At 38.2% G+C, this 26,409-nt stretch overlaps 1 protein-coding gene across 2 annotated transcripts in view; it reads left to right on the top strand.

The window, feature by feature from the left end:
• Nucleotides 1-26,409, top strand: part of Wif1 (WNT inhibitory factor 1) — a 60,267-nt gene that overhangs the window by 10,535 nt on the left and 23,323 nt on the right. For both annotated transcript variants that reach the window (XM_070036683.1, XM_070036677.1), the window contains exon 3: nt 25,062-25,170. In XM_070036683.1, coding sequence (XP_069892784.1) covers nt 25,062-25,170 — 109 coding nt within the window. The remainder of the gene's footprint in view (nt 1-25,061; nt 25,171-26,409) is intronic.

Raw genomic sequence — 26,409 nt, 5'->3', positions numbered from 1 at the left:
ACGTAGCTCATCCTGTGGGTGTAAAGCACAGATCGAGAATCATTACCAGAGACATGCCTGTAATCTCAGCTACTCTAGAGGCAAAGGTTGGGAGGATATTAACTTAATACTGACCCCTAGCAAAAGCAAAAGACTTTAACTGAAAAAAATAAACTAAACTTAAAAGGGTGGGGGGGCATGGCTCCATGAGTGGAGTAATCTTCTTTCAAAAAATAACAATCCATAAAAAAATAACAATCCAAGAACATTTACCAGTACTTGTTATGTCCCAGATCATGGAAATACAAATTTGAATTAATCTAACTTCCTTCAGGAAGCCATCAGATGGGGTGAAGACTGTGGTGTCAGTAATGTGGCTGTAATAATTGTGATAAATTCCCAGGGCCAAAATTCATATGGTTTGTCACTACATAGAAGAGTCTAGCAAAAAGCGTAGGCAGTGGAGAGACAGAGGAAGAGCAGATGACAGTCCTATCAATATAACTGACAAGATATATTAGACATAGGTATTTATGGAATTGAGGTAATAGAAGAATACTCTGTTATGATTAGGTGGATAATTATGTCATAGCTGAGGGAAATAATTACAGGAACAAATGCAGAACACTTTGAAATTGCTGGATATATTTTCTACCAGATGATAAAGTCTGATAGTTTCAAAACTTGATTTCAAAGCTAAGACATGAAATAAAGAGTAGAACTACTGGTCTTGAAGAAAGAATCCTTTAAAAAATCATTTATTATTATTATCATCATCTTTAAGTAGTTGTACAAAGGAGTTGCCATTTAACAAAGCAGTTTATGAATACAATACCTCTTGATAAATGTCACCCGTTAACATTCTCACCCTTCCCTTCTAACCCAACCCTTCCCTCACTCTTCTTAATTTTGTAGGCTATACATTAAATTCTTGACTGTATTCTCCTCCTCTTTTCCTCTTCATTCATCTATCTCCTCACCCCTTTCAAGTACCTGCTTCCTGGTATTTATTTTGCTGAGCTCTCTCGTTGCCTTTCTAAGAAATTATACTATTTGAGTTCTACCTTGAATCTACTGAATTTCAGTTAATACTTTTGTATATGCTTGCATACTGCCTGTTGTATTTACTTATAAGTTTATAAGCTAAATCTGGCTTCTACATGTAAGGAAAAACATACATCCTTTCTCTCTCTTAGCTTGACTTACTTCATTTAACATTTTTTCCAGATCTTTCCATTTTTTAACAAATGGCACAATATCATTCTTTCTATTGGATGAGTAAAATTTCATTGTGTATCTATACCACATTTTCTTGATCCATTCATCCATTGAGGGACATCTGGCCTGTTTCCATACTTGGCTGTTGTGAATAGTGATGCAATGGACATGGTTGTGCTGTGGCTTTACTGTATCTTTTTAGTTCTCTCTTCCTCCCTTGTATCTACTGGCCTCAATTCAGTGTTTATTAATTTTCTACCAAATGGCAAGACTTATGCTAACATTAAAAAGAGAAATGTAAGTTGGATAGAAAGCTTGTCCTTAGAGAGATCACAGTCCAGATGGAAACAGATATGACATAAATAGCAGTATAATTTTGAATGTTTTATAATCGAAATATGGAGAAAGTTCTGTGGAAGTACTGAAAAGAGGCATTCACTCTGTTGGGTGAGGGGGAGGAAATTATCTGCATAGCATTTTTGGTGTTCTTCATTGTGTACCCTAGTGCCCCATAAAACTTCAATAGGTACACTTAGAAATTTTGTTCCATTTAATTTCATGACTTGTATGTACTTGAGATATTGAGTGAATTTTACTTTCCATTTGGCATAAAAATTTGGAGATTGATATGATAAATATCACTATCACTAAAGGTGAACAAAATCAGCTTAGCTAAGTAAAAGCACTCAAGCGAATAAGTTTGTAGGAGCAGATCAGGTTGAACAAACTTATACTGCAAGGCTTGCTAAGACACCTTGTTTCCAGGAACTATTTCAGTATCAATCATGAATATGCCAGAGGGAATCCAAAGCCAAAGTCAAGTCTATGTGGTTTATCTCACACTTAAGACAACACCAGATAGATCCCCTATAGACCTGTAGAATAATCTGGTATTTGGCTCTTGAGTACTGAGTGAGGCTATGTGATTCCTTGCGCTTAAGAGTTCCATTAATATTCCTGTTTCCAGTTAGAACTTGATTAGGATTTGAGTGTTTTATGCTGTAAGTTACAGCAGTAGCCAGCAGGTGGCAATGTAAAAATTACTTCTTTGGGAAATTTTCCACCTCAACCTTTTATGAGGTTTGCAATGCCATGTGTCTAACAGACCCAGACGGCGATTGTAATCTTTATGGTACTCATTTCAATGGTACATTAACATACTTAGTGGGCTGGAAGATAAACTTCCTCAACTTCATACCACTGATAGCATCCGAACTCATGATATACTTGAGAACTCAAAGCCACTAAAATATGAATGATTTCATTACATACTGACTGTATATTACTCACTTTTAAATAATTACTCCAATTCAGATAGTAATCAAGTTTAGGGTTATCTTCCCACCTTCATTTGCTAATTTATTAGAGGATGCAGAATAGCAGAGTTGGGAGATTTCAGAGTTTATCCAGTTACCTGAATTCACTCTTCCCTCCAACTGTCTGTGAATTATGGTCTCAGCCTCTGGTTGAGCATGTCCAGTTGCAAGGGATTCATTAAGGGAAGGTCTTTTTTTTTTCTTCACTTGTTGGTCATGGGGCTTGAACTCTGGGCCTAGACGCTGTCCCTCAGCTCTTCAGCTCAAGGCTAGCACTCTACCAGTTGAGCCACAGTGCCACTTCCAGTTTTCTGAGTGGTTTATTGGGTATAAGAGTCTCACGGACTTTCCTGCCTGGACTGGCTTTGAACCGCAGTCCTTAGATCTCAGCTTCCTAAGTAGCTAGGATTACAGGCATGAGCCACCGACACCTGGCAAAGTATTCTTATTGTGTTAATGAAACATAGTTCTTCATAAGGAAGCAAAATCTGTCTTCCCAGTTTAAGCTGAGTAATCTTAGACTCTACCAGTCTGTAGATATATCTAGCCAGTATCTTACTTATCTTTAAACCCTCAGGCTTCTTGACAAATCTGTTGCTCATGTAAAGCCTCTGTGCCATTTCCCTTTTCCTTCCATAGCAAAGGTCAGCTAATTCTGAGTTCTTAGAAGGGCTCCACATAGCCATCTTTTATGGAGATAGTTTGATCTCCATCTGCTGCCACAGTACTCTTACTCAGGGGGATGCTTCTCAGGTCTGTGCAATCTATGCATGCTCTGTAAACTGTCATGTTAGCACTGATGGGGCCATGTTGGGCTGTGAGCCACAGGCCTTAGGACAACAAAGAAAGGTTTAGGACAGAAGTGGAGTCTACCCTTTTCCTTGTATTAGCACTGAACTTTGTTGCTTCATTACCTTAAGTCCCTCTGATACTGAAGCACATGTCCCTATAGACATCAGGCCCCAATTTTAGGGCTAGGCCTTTGAATCTTTTAGGGCAATGCTGACATTTGCCTCCCCTGCTCTGCCAAGCAACTGCATAAACAAACTCACCATCCTGTGCATGCCAGAGGATACCACAGACAGCTAGTGACATAGCTAAACCCCAAAGCCCGTTTGAAGCTCCACCTAATTGCATCTGAGATTCTTGGCCTTAGCCTTCTCTCTGTTCTTTCTCATTGGAAACTAGAGCATCATCATCCCCTTCAAATCATCTTTGTGCCAAACATCCTTAATTTCTCTAGCAACTATATAATCGGCTTTGCATTTCTTCAAACTTAACCCCTACATACTTATTGAAAGTATAAAATTCTCACAGGTGGAACTTACTAGTATTGTTATTTAATTAACATTGTTATTGGAGGAACTGAAATTTGAACTCAGGGCCTTATACTAGGTCAGGTCTCTACTGTTGAACCATGCTTCCAATTCTTTTTTGTTGCACTGGTAATTTTGAGATAGAGTTCTGATTTTTTCCTCGGGCCATGCCTGGAAAATATGATCCTCCTATTTTATACTTTCTGCCATACCTGGAATAGCAGGTACACACCTCCATGCCCAGCTTCTTTCATCAAGATAATTTTCACAAACACTTTTGCTCAGGCTACCTTGGAATCTTGTTACGCCCTCTGCCTCCCCCCTAGCTAGGATGGCAGGTACAAGCCACTAAAGCCAGCTACTGGTTACAAAGAGGATCTAGTAAACTTTTTGCCCAAGTTGGCCTCTTACAGAGATCCTCTTGATCCCATCACTACAAATTTTCCATGACTAGCGTCGTGAGCCCCATTGCACCTAGCTCCAAATCAGTTTGTCTAAGAAAATTTTAATTTGTAGACATATCAAATTATCTAAATCAAGATCTAGTTCAGATGCCAAATAGAACCAATACAAAAATCTCCTCAGATCATTCCCAGAATTTAAGCATTAAACACATCTGATTTCTTGGGTATGTGTAAGCTTGATTTGAGAGTTGTTATTACATGTCCTTTGACATCTCATCATCGTGAACTGAAGGAGAGAGGGGCTGGCATAGCTCTCCTGAACTGCAGTAAAAAGTATTCTATCATTCTACTAACAGCAGTGCACACATGCATTTATATCGAGAATATTAGTTTAAAACATACTTTTATTAATATCATCTCATTAAGTTTGTTCATGCATCCATACTGTATGTAATTTCAAATGTAGTCATGCTTTAGTGTAACTTTAAATAGCTAAATGTAAAGGAGAATTGATCATTTGCATGAGTGGCCTTTAGCCCAAAGAAAAATAATTGCAAACTGGCCTCTAACAGTTGTGCGTGTTCTTCTGTAATGCACAGATTTATGTGTTTGTGGTCCTATAGAAATAATTTTGACTTTTAATAAAAATAAACATGGGCTTATTCAATAAATAGCATTCAAATTGTCAGAAAATCTTTTCAGTTGAAAATTTAAGAGAATTTCCATTCCATTCCATAGTAGGCATAGAAAAAATTACCCTTCATATATTTTTATATTTTCCCTCCATCAATTCCTTTAGAAACTTAGTGTCCTCATGGCTTTCTTGAAAGATATTTAATTGTGGAAAGTTGTACACAGCCTGTATTAAACAATGCAACTTAAGAGAGGTGATGGAATCTACCCTTTTGGATATGTTAGAGAATAAGATCTAAGGCAGGACAATGAGGGAGTTAGCATGCTAAAAGATGAGTGCCTCTATAAATTTATACCCAGAGGCCCAGCTTCCCTTCCCTCTACTTCATGGGCTGAGCACACTGGCAAGCATGTCATGTTTGGTGGTTAAGTTTGTCAATTTGACTGAGTTATGGGGTACCCAGACATTTGGTCAAATCCAGCTGTGGGTATGTCTATGAAGATGTTTCTGGATTAGACTAACGTTTAGGCTAATAGACTGAACAGAGAATCCTCTAACCAGTTGATGGTTTGAATAGAACAAAAAAAATTGACCTTCCTGTGAGTAAAAAGAACTTCTTATTGCCTGGCTATCTTCAGACTGAAACACCCATTACTTCCCGAATCTCCAATCCATTGACATTCTAACTGGAACTATACTGTGGGCTCCTTTGAGACTCCAGTTTGCCAACTATAGATCTTGGGATTTGTCAGTCTCTAAAATCACGTAAGCCAATTGCTTATCAGCTCTTTGTGGGTGTGGATGTGTCTGTCTGTCTGTCTCTGTTCCTTTCTCCACCCTGTTGTTCAAGTTCTCTGGGGAATACTGACCAAACACAATGGCACAGGCTAAATCTTTATCAATTTAAACTGTTACGGCTGCAGAAAAGCATTAATTTACTTTTTACAGTGAAGGAAAATGCAGTTGTGTAATGTGTACAATGTAGTTGACACACAGTAGACACTGAAAAAGTGGGGTCTTTTCTTCTCTGTGTATTAATGAGCTGTTAGTGCTAGGTGGGAGTTACGAGGCCAAAGAAAGATGGTCTGCCAGATCCCAAGCTGGGAGTGTGCTGGCAAGATGCCCAGATTCCACCAGAAGTGAATGGCATCCCGTTCTCTGAACTCAGTGTCACACTGAGCTGGCCTAGGGAGGTCTGGCTTCCCGCCTGGCTCCCACAACTGCTATCTGGGACCTCAGACAAGTATGTTACTTTATTTCTCATCTGTAAAATGAGGAGTGTTCTTTTAGTGACTGATTATTACTCATCATTTCTGCCTTGGTTTTTGTTTTGTGTTTGAATTGAGATCAGAGTAGAAAAAGCAGTTCTGTCAAGATGATTCCTTTTCAAGAACAATAAAGCAGATTTTGAGTAGCATTAACGGTTCAAAACATTGTTTGCCTGAATAATGATAGTAAAAACCTACTAAACTCTACTAAGTTTTCTATTACTTTGGTCCCAGTCCATTCAGCTTAACTAATAAGCTGACTTTCTGAGTTGAACTCTGACACAAGAAGGCAGGAGAGCTCTACTATTAATAGTTACTTTCCCTTTAAGACTGTTCCCAAATGAGAGGCCTTTTCTGGTTATTCATGTTTAGTCTTGGTTTGGCTCTTTGTAGGGAACTGAGAAATCAATATGTGATTTCTCTTTCTGGTAAAAATAAAGGTTCCTGTGTTACTACTAGCTGTCTTTGTAGTAACTGTAACTTGCGAAACCCATTAGTCACTCAGGAACACGAACTGGACTTCATTAGTGTGTCATTCTTCATTTCCTGTTCATAAATGATTCTTTTTTTTATGAATCCTGACAGAGTTTTTAAAATTTCCATTACCTTTTCCACTGTAAACTAGTATACTCTCTAAAACCTTTTGGAAAAATACAGTAAATGAGAAAAATTGGGAGAAGAAAAGTCATATATGGTCAGCTCACCTAAGTAAATATTAATATGTTGATGTTTTTCCACTTAGTATTTTTTGTATAGTAACAGATTTTTTTCCTTTTGTTGTTTTCTCAACAACAGTAGAAGGTTTTCTATATTAATAATGCTCTGTATACTTGATTTTTAATACACTAAATTCTCTGGTATATTTAAACATTCTCTTACTTAAGATTATGTCTGACTTTTCACAATTATAACTAACACCATGAAGAGCAACTTGATGCATAAAAATGTTTCCATATTAGGATTACTTCATTAGGACTGAGTTCCAGAAATGGAATTTCTGAATCAAAATGCCAGATCATGCCAGATGCTGGTGGTTCATATCTATAATCCTATTATAGCGAGGGGACTGAGATCTGGAAGACTGCGATTTGAAACCAGTGCAGGCAGAAAAGTCTGAGAGATTCCATCTCCAAATATAGCCAGCAAAAAGCCATATAGAAAGTATGGTTCAAGGGGCTGGGAAGGTGGCTCAGTGGTAGAGCGTTTGCCTTGCATGCCTGAGGCCCTGGGTTCGATTCCTCAGCACCACATAAGCAAAAAGAAAAAAGCTGGAAGTGGCACTGTGGCTCAAGGAAGTGAGGTAGATGGGAGCTCAGGTTGGTCTGGGCTTGAGCTGAAGAGCTGAGGGACAGCGCCCAGGCCCAGAGTTTAGGCCCCACGACCGGACCCCCCCCCCAAAAAAAAAAGAAAGTATGGTTCAAGTGACAGAGTGCTAACCAAACAATTCAAGCCAGCATAAGATCTTGAGTTCAAGTTCTGATACCCCAAAAGAAAAAAACCTAGATCATTGTGCAGGCTTTTGACATGTTGTTGCTGGATAGCATGTAATGGCTATTCCATATTTCCAGCAGAATTTTGCAAGAATGTCTAGCCCTGGCATTCCCACCATACCGCTGGCCCCTCCCTCTCTCTGCCCAGACCAACCTGAGCTCCCATCTACCTCACTTCCTACCCTTCTGTCCCAGACTCTTCTCCATTATTTAACCTCTTCTATGGAGCTGTATTTCTTTCCAGATGAGATATAAAGTTCTTGTGAATATTTAAGGAATACCCACTGTTTAAGACCTCCAGATAGTTGAATGTTTTGAGTTCTTCATGTGGAAAACACTTTCCTCTCTGGCTGATCTGATTCATCCTTTGGGTAGCAATTCAAAGACTACTTGCTCTGGGAGCTTGGTGAACTGCTCCTAGCAAAAAGAGTGGCTTCCTTTGTGTTCTCAGCCAACTCTGTACTTTCTAACCTCATTTGAGCTATTAGCATCCTTAGAGTAGGTAGAAAGTTTGCCTTTGTACCTCTGTGCCTCACTGTTTGTTGATTGAATGCTTGAGTCAGAGACTCAAGCTACTACCTAGATAGTGGAGGCTGCCATGTGCTCCCTCTCTGGGGGAAATATGGCTCCTCTAACAAACCTTGTAATAATCTTTCTCCTCTGCCTGCCTGCCTCTGCATGGTCCCCTGGGATGGATGTGATGGACCCTTTCACTGGGGGCATAGCTCAGTGGTAGAACATGTGCTTAACATGTTCAAAGCCCTGGGGTCAACTCCCAAGCAAACCCTCCCTACCTCAAAAATAAAATGAAATTTCCCATCAGAGCTCTAGGATCTATATACTCAAGAAAGAAAAATAAATAAATATAGAAGAATCTTTAGAGAAAATAGTTGGATACCCAAAGAACTGATATCATTTGAACTAGGAATCTTGATTTCTGAATAAACACATTTTAGCCTTTGAGGTGTCTGTCAACTTTTGCTGAATTTACTTTGTGTGGAATCAAATGATTAAGGAAAGTAGTGTGCACCTGGGAAGAGTTCATGGTACGTAGGCGCAAATTATTGTTTTGAAACTGTTGACCTCTTGGCTGTAGATAATCTATAGCCACTTCAAAGTCAGGAGCATCACGTGGCTTCTCTGAGCAAAACCTCCCCCAGTGAACACGTGGCAAACAGAAGGAAAATGGGTCTATCTGATGAAGGGAAGTTCTTCTCATACATCTCATTGGATTGCCTTCATGAATATTGAAGAATGAATTTCTAGATTTGCTATGTGTGTCTGAGATTACCTCTTAGATCATAGGTTACTTAAAGCACTGAACTAATATGCTAGGACTCTGAGAACTATTGAGCTAAATCAATTCCTACAGAGATATGTGTGCAGAAGAAGCTATCATTTTCCAAAATGCTCAGAACTCTATGTTAAACCTTGAAAGAAATTGACAAGTGCTGCCTTAGAATTATGAATTCTCAGAAGAGAAGCAATTATAAAGATTAGTTCAACCACCATATTTTTCACATGGAGAAACCAAATATTGGGCATAATGATAGAGTTCTAAAAATCTCAGCAAGTGCTAATAACAGAGCTGGCAAAAGAGCATGTTTTCTGACAGCCAGATCGGGGCTTTCTATTTCATTTCAGTCTTAAACTCTAGACTGTGAGAAGCTACCACATCACCACATTGTAATTCCCCAGTCACATGAAATATGGAAAGAAAAACATTACCTACAGTTACTCTCTCAGTATGGAGACTAGAGAAGAACAATGATGTGTTAGTGTGTTATCCCGTCTACATACACACATACACACACATAAACATACACACAAATGTACAATTTTAAATTAATAGTTGAGTAGGCACCAGTTCATCTGGTCATGATACATTTTGTTTTTGTTTTTGTTTTTGTTTTTTGGTCTGGTCGTGGGGCCTGAACTCTGGGCCTGGGCGCTGTCCCTCAGCTCTTCAGCTCAAGGCTAGCGCTCTACCACTTGAGCCACAGCGCCACTTCCGGCTTTTTTTCTTATGTGGTGCTGAGGAATCGAACCCAGGGCCTCAGGCATGCAAGGCAAGCGCTCTACCACTGAGCCACCTTCCCAGCCCCTCATGATACATTTTGTCCAGCACAATGTCCAAGCCAGGAACATGGTAACAAGGATGATGTGTTGGGTCAGTCTTGACTGGGTGGTCTTTGGAAATACAACCTAATGTCACTAGTTCTCAGATTCCTCACATAATCTAGAATTACTTCAACTTTAAAGTATCTTGATCTGCCATTTTACCTTAGAGAAGCTTTGTGAAAACTGGCATGTTTATAAAGTCCTCTGAGATCCCCTATGATGGAAAGTAGAACAGCATCCAAAGGATCTGCAGATAAGAGATTTAAAAATCGTATTTGATTTGCTTTTTAATAAGTACTATGTGTCTTTAAAACTAGCATTGTTTTTAAATACCTTTAAGAAAGTGCTCGAATCTGAATAAACCTGTTTCTCAAGCCTGTGCTTATGGATTAACTTTGTCTTTTATCCACTGCCTATGAAGGAAGAATGACATTATGTTAGCATAGCATGTATTAACTCTTAGGTTCTATGGTGCTCTCTTAATTTGTTTCCCAACTCTGGCTCTTTCTTGGAAGCAAATTCTGTCTGTCTGCCTGTCTGGTCATATTCTCTCTCTCTCTCTCTCTTTCTCTCCCTCTCTTTCTCTCTCTTTCTCCCTCACTCCCTCCTTCCTTCCCTCCCTTCATCTTTCCCTCTCTGTCTCCCTCTCTCTCCTCTCCCACCCCACCTTTCAGAACCCACCACTTCTAAAAGTCCATAGCCTTTCCTTGTTTCTCTTTAGTTAGCATGTTTTTTGTTTTTGTTTTTTACCTCCAATACGTTTCCTATCTTTGAAAATTGCCTTCTAATCTAGGAAAATTAAAGTTATGGGTGGTGTTGGGAGGCCTATGGGAGAACAATGGAAAGTGTAACATTGATCAAGATACATTGTACTGATAAACTGACATGTTGAATTGAAACTCCTTTTACAACTATGTAAAGATAATAAGAAAATAAAATTGCATGCTAGTTTTAATGTGGCCACATTTTAATTAAGAACATCAGACTATTTCCATCTTTCAAAGCATCAATTTAAGAAATATTACAACTTTTATGAATATTTTATTTAATTTATTTAATTTATTTTTTGTTGGTCATGGAGCCTGAACTCTGGGCCTGAGCACTGTCCCTCAGCTCTTCAGCTCAAAGCTAGCGCCCTACCACTTGAACCAAAGCGCCACTTCCAGCTTTTTCTGCTTATGTGGTGCTGAGGAATCGAACCCAGGACTTCATGCATGCAAGGCAAGCACTCTACCACTGAGCCACCTTCCCAGTCCCCATGAATATTTTATTATGTGTATCAGTCTCCAATAAAAACATATAAATATTGGTGCTCCAAGACTTTCCTAAACAAAATACCACCCAATAATGTACCCTGACTGACATAAGTCCATGTTGAGTGTAGCTCTTAAATAGATGGTTTATCTATGCCATAGAATGGTAGATGTCCATCTGCCTATTTTGTCAGTAGGCATGCCATGTGGCAAGGAATCTAGATCAATCTTGAAATAAAAGTAGACACTTTTCTTCCTGTCCTCTGTTTTGAGAAAGGACACTTTTTGTTTCTTGTGACTGTAAATTGATGTCTAGGTTGTTCTTCTGGATATTAATAGAAAACAAAAGCCACAACAACAGCTGACCAGTGTATAATTTCTAGTCATCTTTTTTTTGTTCAAAACAAAAGTAAATAAGAAACACTCAGTTCTCAGAGCCTTTCATTTTCATCCATTCATCAAGTCATGATTTAGTTCACATCATCCTTGCCGATTTGCGTATATCAGGTTTTCTATTGCTCTATTTCTTTTCTTCTTATATGGTTTGTCATTCTCTGTCACAACTGGGGGTCTTAATAAGCTTACTGCTGATACATTCTTTAAAAACAGTCAAACTGAAAATGTCTTAAGAGCCTGATCCTATTTCCCTTTGGGATTATTGGTCTTTTTTGATCATCCTGTAGAATGTGTGCATAAGACATTGCCTTTTATAAAATAAACTGGACCATTGAAAGTAGAATGATAAACAGTTGCAGTATCTGTCCTTTGGAATTATACCCAAATAGAGGAATTATGGGACCAAATATAACAAAATAACATTGTAATGAAGATGGGTACAGTGAAGGCACTGTAAAACAGTAGCACTAATCTTAATTTGAAAGCCACTCATGTATCTACAAGTTAAGCACAAAGATCATATTTGCCAGGCTATTTTGAGCTAAGAAGTCTAGAAGAACACAGAAATTATTGTTGCAAGTTTCAAATATGTTTCAAAAGAAATATCCATGATATCAGGTGATAAAACAGACCAAGGTGACACTGAAGGTAGCATGGAGGGAGTAGTTACAGATCTCTATGTCAAGAGAAGGGGACAAATGCAAACAGTAACTCCTTCGATAGACTTTGATATGTCCTGGTTTATTGATTGCTGTAACCTTATACACTTTACCCCTTTTAAAGGACCTGAGGTTTATCCAAAACAGTGAGTCTAATTTTCTTCCCTTAGGCATCTTTTATTTTCTTTACTGTTCCTTCAATTTAGGCTTATTCTTTGTCCCTTATGTAAACCCAAAACCTCTGTTGGTTTTTTTTTCTTTTCTTTTCTTTTTTTCTGTTACAGAGAGACCCGGGTTAGATACTTTCACTCCCAAATCTTTTCTTACATGCTGACTACTCTCTCCTCCAAAATAAAGACAATTAAGCTATGCCAAACACTTGCATTTTAACTTGGCAATATAATGTAATTTAGTTTAATGGGGGGGGTTGAGAGAGAGTAAATCTTAGGTATTGTAAATCATGACATAATGGCTTCAGAGCCACGTCCTAGTCATTTGAGACCTTTACATGAGAGCATGCCTTTTCTAACTGAAATGATTTATTGGGGGAAAAAAGTCTTTTGTCCTCTGGTATATATTTTTTAAGCACACAAACCATGCAATTAAATAAAAAGTCACAAGCTTTGGTTGAATTGCTTTGCACAAATGAGTATCTATTAGATGTGGGGAAAATATTTATTTACCCTTTTAAGCTTTCCAAGAATCCTGCCCATTAGAGCCCTGCCCCCAAGCTTAGGGGTCTGAATACTTCTAGGCTGACAGTAGCTGTGAAAAGTTTCATAGCCTTTTATGAAAGTTGAGAGTCTGTGCTTGGGGAAGAGAGATGTGTATTATTCAGGACTGCTCACTAACACCAAGATTGTAACATATGGAATTCATAAAGGTCCAATTACAGGGCCGTCAGTGTTTGCCACGGTTTTAACTTATGTAAGTTATGGATTATACTTTCATGAGATCATAATCAAAAGGTTATTCTTTGGTAATGGTGTGTTAGAAGAGCTTTATCCTGAACTTCAAAGCTATCCTCTGAGCCCTGAGAACAAAGGCTTAAAAGTTTGAACTGAGGCCAGAATCAGTCTGTATGAGTTAACGACATACCAGACCATCCGGGAGCCGGATCAACCCATGCACGTGCGTGAACTTTCTCTCATCACACAGATCAACAGTCATCACTAACGAAATGACAGTTGATTCAGCTTTAATGTGTGCTTTTTTTTTTAATGAACCAGCTTGACTAACTATGGTATCTGCACACATTTGTCTCAGAATCACTTGTTTTGACTGTAAGGTACTGTCATTTACTGGGTTTCCATAGGAGAGAGATGATCCTAACTAGGGACCTACCCAGGGCAAAGGAATTGCAAATATTGAGGAATTTACAGAAAATATTTCTTAGCAAGGAGAAACCTACTATGTAACTCAATATAACACGTTTTAGAAAAGGAATAAAGAAGGATTGGGGTTTGTCCTAATATTCTGGCAAGCTATGCCAGAGGTTAGCAAATACTACACAATGCCCCTTCTTTGGCTCTTAAAATCCTTAAAGAACTTGAAACTATCCTACCACATATGCCTAGCGCCACCATGTGTCATCACATTGAGCAAGCTTTCCTCTTCTTCACAACAGCCATGCAATGATACTGTGTGGACTACTTTCTTCCCGAGTCTTTAGCTGGATGTTTCAGAATTTTTCTAGTTAGCCTGGGAAAATAATGTGTCCTCGGTTTACCTTACTATTACCCTTATTCTCATTTCTGTAATTAAAAAATGCCTGCTCATTACAATATGAATGTTGTTTAATTTTGAAGACATCCCTCCCCTAGCTACATTCCGGAAGGCAGGCTGTTTCTCAGTAAAGCCACCTTGGGCTGAGGTGCAGAGAAGGAGGCACGGAAAAGAAAGAGAAGCAGAGTGATGATAGGGTTTCCTCTGGCTCCAAAGACTGTGTGGAATGGACACTGTTATTATGGGGTGTTTTCCTGAGTTCCTCCATTGGAATGTCTAGTTTGCTGTGAAGAGATGTGATTCTCTGGCTGATGCCTCATAACCATGCTACCCACTCACTTCTGTACAGCCTGCTTGCTGTTTCCTGAATATGCTAGGAACATCATTCCTGAGCATGCTCCCACCTGACGGACTTGGTATTAATTAATCCTTCTGCAGTGCCACCTCCTCCCAGGCTTCCTGAGGACACACTTTCTCTCTCTTTCTTTCTTTGTTCCAGTGTCTGGTGAAATACCACCTCATCTGAGCATCCTTGCCTGCCCAGTCTCCTCCTTCCATGCTCATTTTTTTTCATCTCTGTCATCTGTCTCTGCAACATAATACTTATCATTACTTCATATATGTCCACTTAAAAATTATGTGTCTTTTCTTCACCACATGGAAAGTGAGGTCTGTGGAAGGCAGAACTTTACCTCTTTCATTCACTGCTGCATCCTGACACCCACAGAAGCATCTGTCACCTTTGGGATATGCTTAGTAAATATTTACTGGATGAGTGAGTGAATGAAAGGATGAACACTGATCAGCTAAATTGAATGATATTCTGTTTGTGTCTCACTTTAAAAAGGTTTTTGTTGGTAATTAGAATTAATTTACTTATAAAACATTTCCAGTGATCACAGCTGGTGGCTGAAATTGAATCAAGCAAATATGGTTTTTGAAATATAAGCACAGTATACCTCAACTGTAAAGATGTTTGACCTAGAAAGCAAGTTTGCTCTATACAAATTCTAATATAAAGGAATTACTGTATAGGATAAAACGTGAATTTAACAGGACCAGTTGCTCTATTTCCTTCAGTATGTTATATACTAGGGACTAACACTTCTGAAAGTCTTTCCTGTCTAATACTAATGCTATACTGGACAATATAAGCAATAAAAAACACTGACCAAGGGTTGGGAAGGTGGCTCAGTGGTAGAGTGCTTGCCTTGCATGCATGAGGCCCTGGGTTCGATTCCACAGTACCACATAAGCAAAAAAAGACCGAAGTGGCTCAAGTGGTACAGTGCTAGCCTTGAGCTAAAGGGCTACAGGACAGCGCCTGGGCCCAGAGTTCAGGCCCCACAACTGACAAAAACCAACCAACCAAACAAACAGAAACACTGACCCAGAATTATGGTGTGTGTGTGTGTGTGTGTGTGTGTGTGTGTGTGTGTGTGTGTGTGTGTGTGTGTGTGTGTGTGTGTGTGTGTGTGTGTGTGTGTGTGTGTATGTATGTGTGTATAAACATATTCTTCATTATTGTGTTATTAGACAAGTTTCTATATCAATATAATAAGGGTTATGGGTATTAGAAAACTTATGAATAATTGAACAAATATAAAATAACTTAGGCCATCATTCTCTGAGAATTAAAGATTAAAACTGAATACAGGGGTTGGAAATGTGGCTCAGTTGGTAGAGCACTAGCCAATGAGTGAAAGCAGTTGATACAGAGTTTGAGTCCCAGGCTCAGGTCTAACAATCAAGACAAGACAAGGAAAGAAATGAAGAGAAAAGAAAAGAAAAGCTGAACACAGAAGCCAATATAAAACTTTTTTAAAAGAAAGTTTTATATTAAGGAAAATTTCAAACATAAACAATTATAGACAGACTAGAAAAATGAGCCCCATATACTTTTCACCTGGGGTTAGGAAGTATTGACTTACGGCCTATCGTGCATTATCTATACTCTCTACTGTCTCCCCCAGATGAATGTATAATAATTTGGAAACAATCTCAAGTATGGCATCGTTTCCTCCATAAATATTTCTTATGTATCTCTAGAACTTTAAAAAAACCCTCAAAAGCTGATAAAAATAATTACTTATGTGGTCAGATATCTAGCTCATGTTTTAATTTCCAACTAGCTCTTGTAAATGTCATATTTTCTTAAATACTCAGCTAATATTCTTCCTCATAAGCCACCCTTCCAAGCCTGTTTTTTGGTTGTTATTTTGGAGATAAAATCTCTCAGACTTTTCTACCCAAGCTGGCTTTGATCCCTGATCCTTCAGATCTCAGCTTCCTGAGTAGCTAGGATACAACTGTGAGCCACTGGCATGTAGCTATTCTTGTGTGTGCGTGTGTGTGTGTGTGTGTGTGTGTGTGTGTGTGTGTGTGTGTGTGTGTGTGTTTGTAGCTATTCTTGAGTCTATATTTCAAATGAAATCAGAAATTTCATGACTTGGAGTCAACATGGTAAAATATTACTTATGTATATATATATACATGCATATATATATATAGAGAGAGAGACATATTAGGTTATGACTGATTTGAATCAAGTTTGCATTTGTCTTTCACAGTTTTTGAGCCACAAAGGATATGTTAGGCCCTGGAAATTCAAATAACAAACAACAAGCCTGTTCTACAGGGGACGTTTTTAAAAGGATTTACTACAAGTACAATAATTAAGACAAGGGGAAAAGGACAAAAAAAGAAGCATATGAATAGGTCATTTTGTTGATGCTCAATGGAATAAGTCAAAGTTTTCTTGGTGGTCCAGGGCAGGGGTGAGTGTTTCAGACACAAAATACAGAGTAGGAGTCATGATAGAATATGGACGTGTAGAGGACTCAAAGATTGCTGTGTCTGGATCAAGGACATGTGAGACAAAACAAGATGAAGAGATTGGCAAACACAGCTAGCAGCAAAGCTGTAGCCAAACCGTTTCTTGGTATTAGAAGCCAACAGGGCTTTATGTGGGGGAGTGATGTAGTCCATTTACTATTTAGGAAGAAAGACTGGATGGCATAGTTGATCAAAGGGAATTAATCTGGAAGAATGAGTTACTAAGGAGATTAAGTTAGAGGACAACTGTGAGGGCTTGGATGGAAGATGTCTGAATTTTGGGAGTTAACAGTGGGAAGAAAAAGAAGGAAATTGAGTTGAGAAATCAATGAGAGTTCCTGGGAGTTTCTTTTGGTGAAAGAAAAGAAAGAGTCTGAAAAGACTGGCAAGTCAGTATCACAGGTGGTCAGGTACATAGTATTTTCTTAAGAAATCCAAGTGGTCAAGATTACTAGGAAGATAAAGAGTTTGCTTCAAACATGGTATATACAAGAGGAGATGTCTGGAACTCAAAAGAAGACAGAAAGTGGAGATAATAATTTGGAGGCCACTGAAATGTAAGTATAAATCAAAGTCATAGAATTGTTAAGTCACCCCTTGAGAGGAGAGCAGAAGCAAGAAAAGAACCAACAGTTACTTCTTGGAAACATCAATATTGAAGAAAATGGTTGCTAACTTCGCATCATGGACCTTCTCAGAATATGGTATGAGCTAGGGGTTCACTCTCCCTACAACATTCATGTTTGTGTACACACAAGACCTATAGATTTTCTAAGGGTACACAGCCCAGGAACAACTGTTTTTTAAGGTGCAGTTGTAGAGAGAAAAGCACGTGGAAGTGGATAGAGTAAGTGTGGAAGAAAAACCAGGACATTCAAAGAGATAACTGCTATATTTAAAAGAGAAAAGAAGATCACTGCAATAAACAATTCTCAGAAAAGATAGGTGAGATGCAGAGGGAAATGTGCTCACTAGGCTTAACAACGTGGAGTCATCAGTGACCTGGTAATGGAGATGGATCAAAAACTACCCTGTGGTGGCTCCCTTGTAGCTGTGCACCCATGCTTCTCACATTTGTTTCCTATACTATCTGTCAGGCTGTTCTTGGTCTCTAAAGTGCCCACTACACCACCTGTAATAATGTTCTTTCTCCTCAGATACTTAGCTTGCCCCCATGGCAAATACCCAATGCTGTCCTCCAACTACTGTCTGATTTATAGGTTGCCATTTTGCAAGTGTTTGAATTAGAGCAGACTTCCTATAAGGAGTAGGGACTTGTCATGCAGGCTTGTGGAGTGAATGGGTATAGAAGCTTCCAGAAGTCCAACTGAGTCTTATTTTGTTCTTTCCATGGGAAATGTTGGCATCAGCAACAATCCAATTTGCTGAACAGGGCTGTGTTGACTTTTTTTTTATTTGTTATTGTTGTTTTCTAAGTGTTAGGGATTAAACCCAAAGGCTTGCACATACTAGACAAGCACACAAGCACTGAGTTGTACTTCTAGCCCTTTATTTGATTTAAAGACTGCTTTCATTTATTCCTTTTCTTCAGCCTTAAGACAAACTAAAAAAAAAAAGACAAACAAAAACAAAAAAACTTTCCCACCTTCCAATACTTTGCTTTTCAACATCCTTGTTTATCTCTCCCTAAAAACATAAATCAAAATTCAAAACCTAACTTTTGGTTTCATTTAATACCAATGCAATATAGCTCTCAGTTTGCATTCCTATCTTTAGAAAGTGCTTGGCTAACGATTTGTCAGATAGGCAGGTCTGTTTCTGTTTAGCAGGAGCAAGGGTGATTCCAAACCCTAGGAAAAAAATGGAAAAGGTCTTAGAAATTTCAGATTTATGTGAAACCAAACTGTGTGATCGCCTGCCAGTTTTAGTTTACAAAATTCACATGGTCTCGGATGTGTTTACTTGAACTTTAAGTTTTAATGTCACCATTATATTCCAATAACCTCAGTCCCTCAACCCAGTCCACTGGCTATGGTCTTGTTTCGTGTGCATAAAAATAATTACTAGAACAGAAGAACTTGGCTGATTGATATTCTCTCCTTAAGCAATATTCCTTTCAATGCCAATTTGAACCAAGACCAGTGAAGCAATTAAATAACTACTTAGCATAAATTGTGCCTTTTCTTTTTAAAGCTAGATGCAAAAGAAGGCAAAGAAGAATGGCCACCACCAATATCTCACAGTTTTTCAGAGGTATTAACGCATTGTAATTTATAGAAGGCAAAATGACTCGAGTCAAGTAGGAAATATAAACCGGAAGAGTATTGGGAAAATTATGTTTCAAGACTGGACTTTGCTTGTATTATCTGGTTATATTCTTTTTAGGAGCCTATTGCCAAGATTTTTGCCCCACAACAAGCATAAAACTACATACAGATTGTCTGGATATTAAATGTCAATGTTTACTTGATTCCTCTTCCCTCCCCTTTTGCCCCTCCCCACCACCACCACAAAGCATTCTCTATTTTCTAGATGCCCTGCAGAAACTAGCTGCACAACAAAGTAAAAAAGAATCTTTGACCCATAAAAAAATAAGTTAGCAATTGCCAAAACAGAAAGCAGTTGCCTGTCAGTAGAATCAGAAGCAAATACCATTTTACCACAACAATGTATTCTGGAATGCCCGAGGTTTACCCTCCTGGCTGCTTCTCGTAGGTCTTTTATTCATTCAGCAAATATTTTCAGATATTTTGCTGGTGTACAGTGTTAACTGGAAAGAATACAGAATTGCATTTTAAACCATAAGGAATCCAAATTTTAAAAGAAAACATGACACACACATACAAACAGTGGAATAATAATACATGGTGGTATATGTTTTAGGGCCAAGCTGATTGAAATCCAGTGAAGGTCAGTAGAGATCAAACCACAGGATTGTGGCATCACTATAGACTAGTTGAGCTCCAGAAGATGATCCCTGCTGGGGAGCAGTAAGAGATAAAGGAATTTTGGAGCCAAACTACAGAGATCCTAACCAGGCCTAGGATAAAATTTGGGGATGTGGCTGTAAAGAGATAAGACAGAGACAAGAAACAACAATGACTGAGGCTCAGTACTTTTACTATTAGGAAAAAATGGCAGTACTGTTGACAAACTTCCAGTGAAGTTCCTTAAAGGTGAAGTCACTGGAAGGGAAGAATGGGTTTACTCACTGGTGGCTGCTTGTTAGAGATGAGCTTATGATTGCGAGCAAAAGGAATAGAGCCAATGAGGAAATGCAGGAAGACCAAGAAGGGGGCTGAGAATCAACAGTGTTGCACAATCTAAGGTTAACAAGTTCTGAGTATGAAGGATGAAGCTTTGTAGGGAGATACTAGAACACTGAGGAGAAATGGGAGATCTGAAGTTTTTGGTCTAGACATTCAGACCTCAGATTATTTTACTCATTGTGCATCCTTATTCACTTTGCTTATGGCGTTAACATTGCATGATTTTCCTGGTTTATTTTAGTAGATGTCATTTCATCTTTCATACACAGTATAGGAACCCTTTTATATTCCTTTAGTACTTCTTCTACCCTGTATCCTGCCAGTCTGAATTCACTCATGTGCTATTATGATAGATTGTAATAATAATAGGAAATTGTTGTGAGAATAGTGGTTGTGGCACAGTAAGAATACAAGAAAATTATTTAATATTTCAAACCTCTGGCTTCCAGGTGTTTTATATCCATAAATGCCTCAAGATTATTAGTGTTTTAGTTTTCTCTGCTTAAATTCCAGTCATCAAGATGGATGAAATTAGGATTGGTCTAAGGCTATGTGTAGTGGCGCATAATGGTAAATTCCAGCTTCTCTAGAATTGCAGGCACGAGGATTTTAGTTCACACCAATATGGGAAATGTAGTGCAAGACTCTATCTGCAAAACAAACTTTAGAAGGACTGGGAACATGACTCAAATGGTAGAGCGCTAGTTTAGCAAGTGTAAGGTCCTGAGTTCAATCCCTAGTACTGAAATTTAAAAAAAAGTGGGGGGGGGGGAAGGTTTGAGAGCCACAGTTTTATGAAAGACTAATCCTAAACTCAGAGGTTTCTGCAATCAATATATTCAACATACACTATAAACACCAAACTTCAAAGACGGAAATGCTGGGTTCTCCCCATTCTTCCCGATCATGAATGCAGTTCGGGGCCTTCTTTCTCCATGTCTGCCCCGCAAAGAACATTGGAGCAAAGGCCTTATGAGCTGTCCTGTTTTGCTGCTTAAGTGATGTCTTCATCTATTCTGGAAAGAAGAACTCTAATTTCAGCCAAGTCAATTGGAAGCAAGATAAATGGCTTCTAACTTTCCTCCCTTGATAATATTTGGGTGTTTTTTAATACTTCTCTGTGAAAAGAAAATTTACTGCATGGAAAAACCAGGCCAACAAAAAAAGAATTTCAGCAACTTAATTTAGGAGTGAATGGACCCATTCTTTGTTTGAATACAAAGCCATCTTTTCATGCATTTCCCCAATAATTGCCCAACTTGCCTCTACCTGAATTTCCATTAATGTCATTTGATGAAACAAAACGTACTTTTTCCTAATAGAAGTTTCAGACTCTCCAATATAACTTCTCTATTACAGGCCATACTTTGACTTCTTTTTATCTAAGTAATAAATCAACAGTTTGTGAAACTTGTTCCCAAATTTTAAAATTAGTTCTCTGTTCTTTTGGCCAAAAATTTAAGTTTTATTTGCCTTCAAATAAATTTTTCCAATGGAAAGACTGGGGTTTAGGAATATTTCTTATATTAAAAAAGATAAATGGAAAATTCTGTCTAGAAGTTAGAATATGGCATAAGTCTACCAGTCATTCCACCAGCCATTTTATGACTTTTTAACTAAGCCCTTAAGTTAAATGAAGGATAAATTTACCCACTTTCTTGTGATCATGATAATATATTTTTTTGGGGGGGGTCTGGTCGTGGGGCCTGAACTCTGGGCCTGGACGCTATCCCTCAGCTCTTCAGCTCAAAGCTAGCGCTCTACCACTAGGGCCACAGAACCACTTCCAACTTTTTTCTTTTTGCTTATGTGGTGCTGAGGAATCGAACCCAGGGCCTCATGCATACAAGGCAAGTGCTCTACCACTGAGCCACCTTCCCAGCCCCGATTTGGAAATACTTCTTAACAGTAAGTAAAGCTTTCAAAGAAGTCAGTTTCAATATGATAAAGAAGGTTGTCCAGTTTCTAAATGATTTCTAGTTAGAAGTTTTCAGAAGCAATTAAAACAATTGGGAAACCTTTTTTTTTTCTAAAAAGTATACTAAATATGAAGGAAATTCCATATTGCAGTGATTCAAGCACCATTATTATTTTCAATAAGGAGAACGAAAAAAGGGTTTATTCCAACCCCTACCATTTTCTGATAAGATCCAAGGAAGAAACTATTTTGCTTGGAAAAAAGGTTTATGTGAACATACATACCTTAAAGTTGTATTTTTGGCTCTGAATGAAATACTTTCAATTCCACAGTCTCAACATTACCAAAACCTTTTGAATGAGACATTCAGAAGCGACTTGAATATGGATTTTGCTTTCAAGAAAACATACAAGTTACTGACATGAAATGGTTACATGAGCACAGTCACCCTAAGTAGAAGTCTAAGAAGAATATTTTACAGCCAGAGGATACTATACATAGCTACCATTGTCATCAGCCACACAGAACTGAAAGCAGAGTAGGAGATTAATGCTTCTTTTTAAACAAGTGCATTAATGTCATTAGAAACCACATACAGAAAAATTGATGAAGAGAGAAAGGGAAAAACAGCTACCATGGATGCTTTCCTTCATTGTTTTCATCTTGGTGTTTTGTTTCTTTTCTTCTTAATAAAATACTTTTGTCATGAGTTTATATTTTTGCTTGTTGTCATCACTATATTTGGTAATGTAAATAATTCACATATAGTTCATTATAATGGCATCCACCACTGTGTCTATTCACAGTGCCAACTAGAAAATGTGAAATGATAATACTATTGAGCAAAGGGTAGACAGAAATGCAGTTGAAAGGAGTCGTTTTCTTCTTTCTTTCTTTCTTTCCTTCTTTCCTTCTTTCTTTCTTTTCTTTTGCCAGTCCTGGGGATTGAACTCAGGGCCTGGTCACTGTCCTTGAGCTTTTTGCTCAAGGCTAGTACTCTACCACTTGAGCATCACTTGCCACTTTTTCTGTTTATGTGGTCCTGAGGAATCAAACCCAGGGCTTCATGCATGGTAGGCAAGCACTCTACCACTAAGCCACATTCCCAGCCCAACATTAGGTCACTTTTTTTTGTTGTTGTTGTGGGGCCTGAGTGCTGTCCTGGAGCCTCTTTGTGCTCAAGGCTAGCACTCTACCACTTGAGCCACAGTGCCACTTGGGAGTCATTTTCAACACCCAGATTCATAAAAATGGGTCCATTTTAATACAGTTATTGGTTTTCTTGCAAGGATGTTAGTACTATTTGTTTTCTTCTTCAAAGGAATTAATGACAAATTGAATTCCTTTTCCTGGCAATATTCCTTTCATCAGGCTTCTTTCAAGTGGATCCTTCTTAGGTAGGGTAGAAATGATCTGTCTTAGGGCTTTTGTTCTCAGGAGTCTCTTAATGAATGAATTTTGCAATCTAACACATAAAACTTGCTGACCTAAGGAACCACTCAAGGAGGTCTTCCAGCAAGGCAGAAATCCTTGCCACAACTCAAAGAAGATGCAGGAGAAATTTGGTGACTGAAAGGGCTACTCTTGGCTTAGTGCTCAGCAAGTGTTTTTCAGCTCCCCACAAAGATACTTTTCCTGAAGTAGCTGAGATGTCCTTGTTATCTTTCTTTCTTTCTTTTTTTTTTTTTTTGTCGGTTGTGGGTCTTGAACTCTGGGCCTGGGCGCTGTCCCTCAGCTCTTCAGCTCAAGGCAAGCACTCTACCACTTGAGCTACAGCGCCACTTCCGGTTTTCTGGTGATTTATTGGAGATAGGAGTCTCACGGTCTTTCCTGCCCGGGCTGGCTTTGAACCGCGATCCTCAGATCTCAGCCTCCTGAGTAGCTAGGATTACAGGCGTGAGCCACCAGTGCCCAGCTGTTATCTTTCTTATGAAGTCCTTAATGATTAATTGATTTGATACTGTGATTTAAAGCAGAAAGTTCTTAGACTATCTACCATGTATCTCTATATCTTCTATGTTAGAAAATAAATTTTATACTGTATGTAAGAAAGACTTTACTCTTTTTATTTCTTTGTTTCTTCTTCTGGTACTGGGGCTTGAACTCAGGGCCTCTCTCTCTGCTCTTACTTAGCTTTTTCGCTTAAGACTGATACTCTACTACTTCAGCCGCACATCCATTTCTGTTTTTTTTTGCTGGTTAATTGAAGATAAGATTCTCTTGGATTTGTCTACCTAGAATGGCTTAGAACTGTGATCCTCAGATCTCAGCCCCTGAATTGCTAGGATTGCACACATAACCCACCAGCATCCAGCGTTCCATTCTTTTTTAACCCCACTCAGTCCAAGGTGATGTAACTAATTTTTTTAACTGACCTGTTCCAGTTTGGGATATCTCTATAGGAATAGCCATTCAAATTGCCTGAAGTTAAATGAAGGATAAATTTGCCCTCTGTGTTGTGATAAAGATAATATATTTTTATTTGATCTTTATTGATTATTCTTTATTCCTAATCAAGAACAAATCATTTCCAGAGTATGTCTTAAGGTTGAACATTAAAACTCTAGTGAGACTGTGCACTTTTGGTCTTCATAATCATTTAAGTCAGCCAGATTTTTTTTTCTCAACTAGTGACTTAATGGGAAAATAAAAAATGTTTACATTGTAAAGTTTTATGGCTTCTTGTCATACTGTAGTGATGGCTTAATGCATTTTAAGGCTTTTCACTCCATAACTAAATTGGGACTAATATAGGTCTTTCAAACGGAATGAGACTGAAAAAAATAAATGTGAATACTGAGATCATTAACTTTGGGCCTTCACATGTTTTCTTTTGCTAATAAGTTGCTGTTTTCATTACCCCTTATTTGTTATAGCTCTACAAATTCTGATTAGAAGACTATTTGGGTTTGAAAAGAGTTTTAAAAAATGACCCAAGTCACTGAGATGTATTTTCTAAGGGCTAGTCAATAACTTTTTTATTTCCCTAAGAGCATTTTTTCTCAGTCCTTTTCATAGATGACAAATAAATAATATTGTTTAAGAGACCACTTTCTGTGGCTTGTTAGGGTGAATGTTTTCTTCATCTTAAAGGAATCGCTCCTTTCCAAACAGAGCATCTAATTCAAGAGCTATAACTCACAGAAAGTGAATTAAGTTTTATAGACTCTTAGATGTCAGGGGTTGCAGAGCTCCTGGAGGGAAGTTACCATGCTCCCATCAGACAGAGGAACACTGGAAGTGCCTTTTCAATCTCCCTGGTTTCCATGGTACTAACTGTCAAATGTCTTTTGTTGTAGGCAGAATACTTCTATGAATTCCTGTCCTTGCGCTCTCTGGATAAAGGCATCATGGCCGACCCAACTGTCAATGTCCCTCTGCTGGGAACAGTGCCTCACAAGGCATCAGGTGGGTGGTCATTGCCTTGGAGAAAGGGTCACACTTACAAATGGAATGGTAGCTGGGTGCCAGTGGCTCATGTCTGTAATCTGAGCTACTCAGGAGGCTGAGATGTGAGGATTGCAATAAAGACATCTAGAGCAGAAAAGACTGGGAAACTCTTATCTCTAATTGACTACCAAAAGAAAAAAAGAAAAGAAAAAACAGGAGTGGAGCTGTGTCTTAAGTGGTACATCACTAGCATTGAGTGAGAAAGCTAAGAGACACTGTCCAAGCCCTGAGGTGATGCCCCAATAACACACACACACACACACACACACACACACACACACACACACACACACACACACACACACACAAATTGAATGATGATGAGATTAATATTTAAGATCTAAATAGTATCTACCAATATTTGAAGATTTAAATGCCTTCCAGAGTTTAGAGTCACTTAATTATTATCCTTGGGACAAAGTATTAGGATGATAGTGAAGAAATGATGGATTTATAATTTCCTAAAAAACTCAGCAGAGCTCCAACACATACCAAGCTTATAAATTATTCCAGATTTATGAACAAAAAAATACACAGAACTGGTGAGATCTATTCAGACAATAAGTGTGTGTTAATACAGTGCATATAACTGTAACAAAGACTTACAGTAACATCTACGTGCCACTGGCTCACTCCTATAATCCTAGGTGTTCAGGAGATTGAGATCTAAGGATCATAGTTCCAAATTTTTCTCTGGCAGGAAAGACCATGAGACTCTTATCTCCAATTAACCAACAAAAACACAGAAGTGGAAATGTGACTCAAATAATAGAGTGTTATCAAATAATCTAAGCAGGAATCTGAGGCCCTAACTAAGTTCAAGTCTCAGTACCAGCACACACATACATGAAAGATGATTTATACAAATTTTTTCTTGCTCTTTTTTTCCTAAAAGAACCAACCAAGGGCATAATAAATATATAGTGTATTTCCTTTCCAGTTTATATTTTGAATTTTGCTTTGTCTTTTTTTGATGATCAAAATATATATAGAAGCTCATTTCAATTACTGAATTCATTAGTTAAATTAGTTACAGTTACATCTGCTCAGATTCCACTAAACCTTGAATCTAATTTCTAGTTTAATTTTCTAATTTCTAATTTAATTTTCATAGTATATTTCTCCCCAACTTTATATGTTTTTTGCATCTAGAAATAAAACATTAAAATTCTATTTCTGAAGATATTGACAACTTGG

Source organism: Dipodomys merriami, unplaced genomic scaffold, assembly GCF_024711535.1.
Source record: "Dipodomys merriami isolate MVZ:Mamm:240054 unplaced genomic scaffold, mDipMer1.0.p SCAF_10, whole genome shotgun sequence".
NCBI classification, from domain to species: Eukaryota; Metazoa; Chordata; class Mammalia; order Rodentia; family Heteromyidae; genus Dipodomys; species Dipodomys merriami.
Note: the sequence above shows the minus strand (reverse complement) of the source record. Positions and strands in the feature narration are given on the sequence as shown.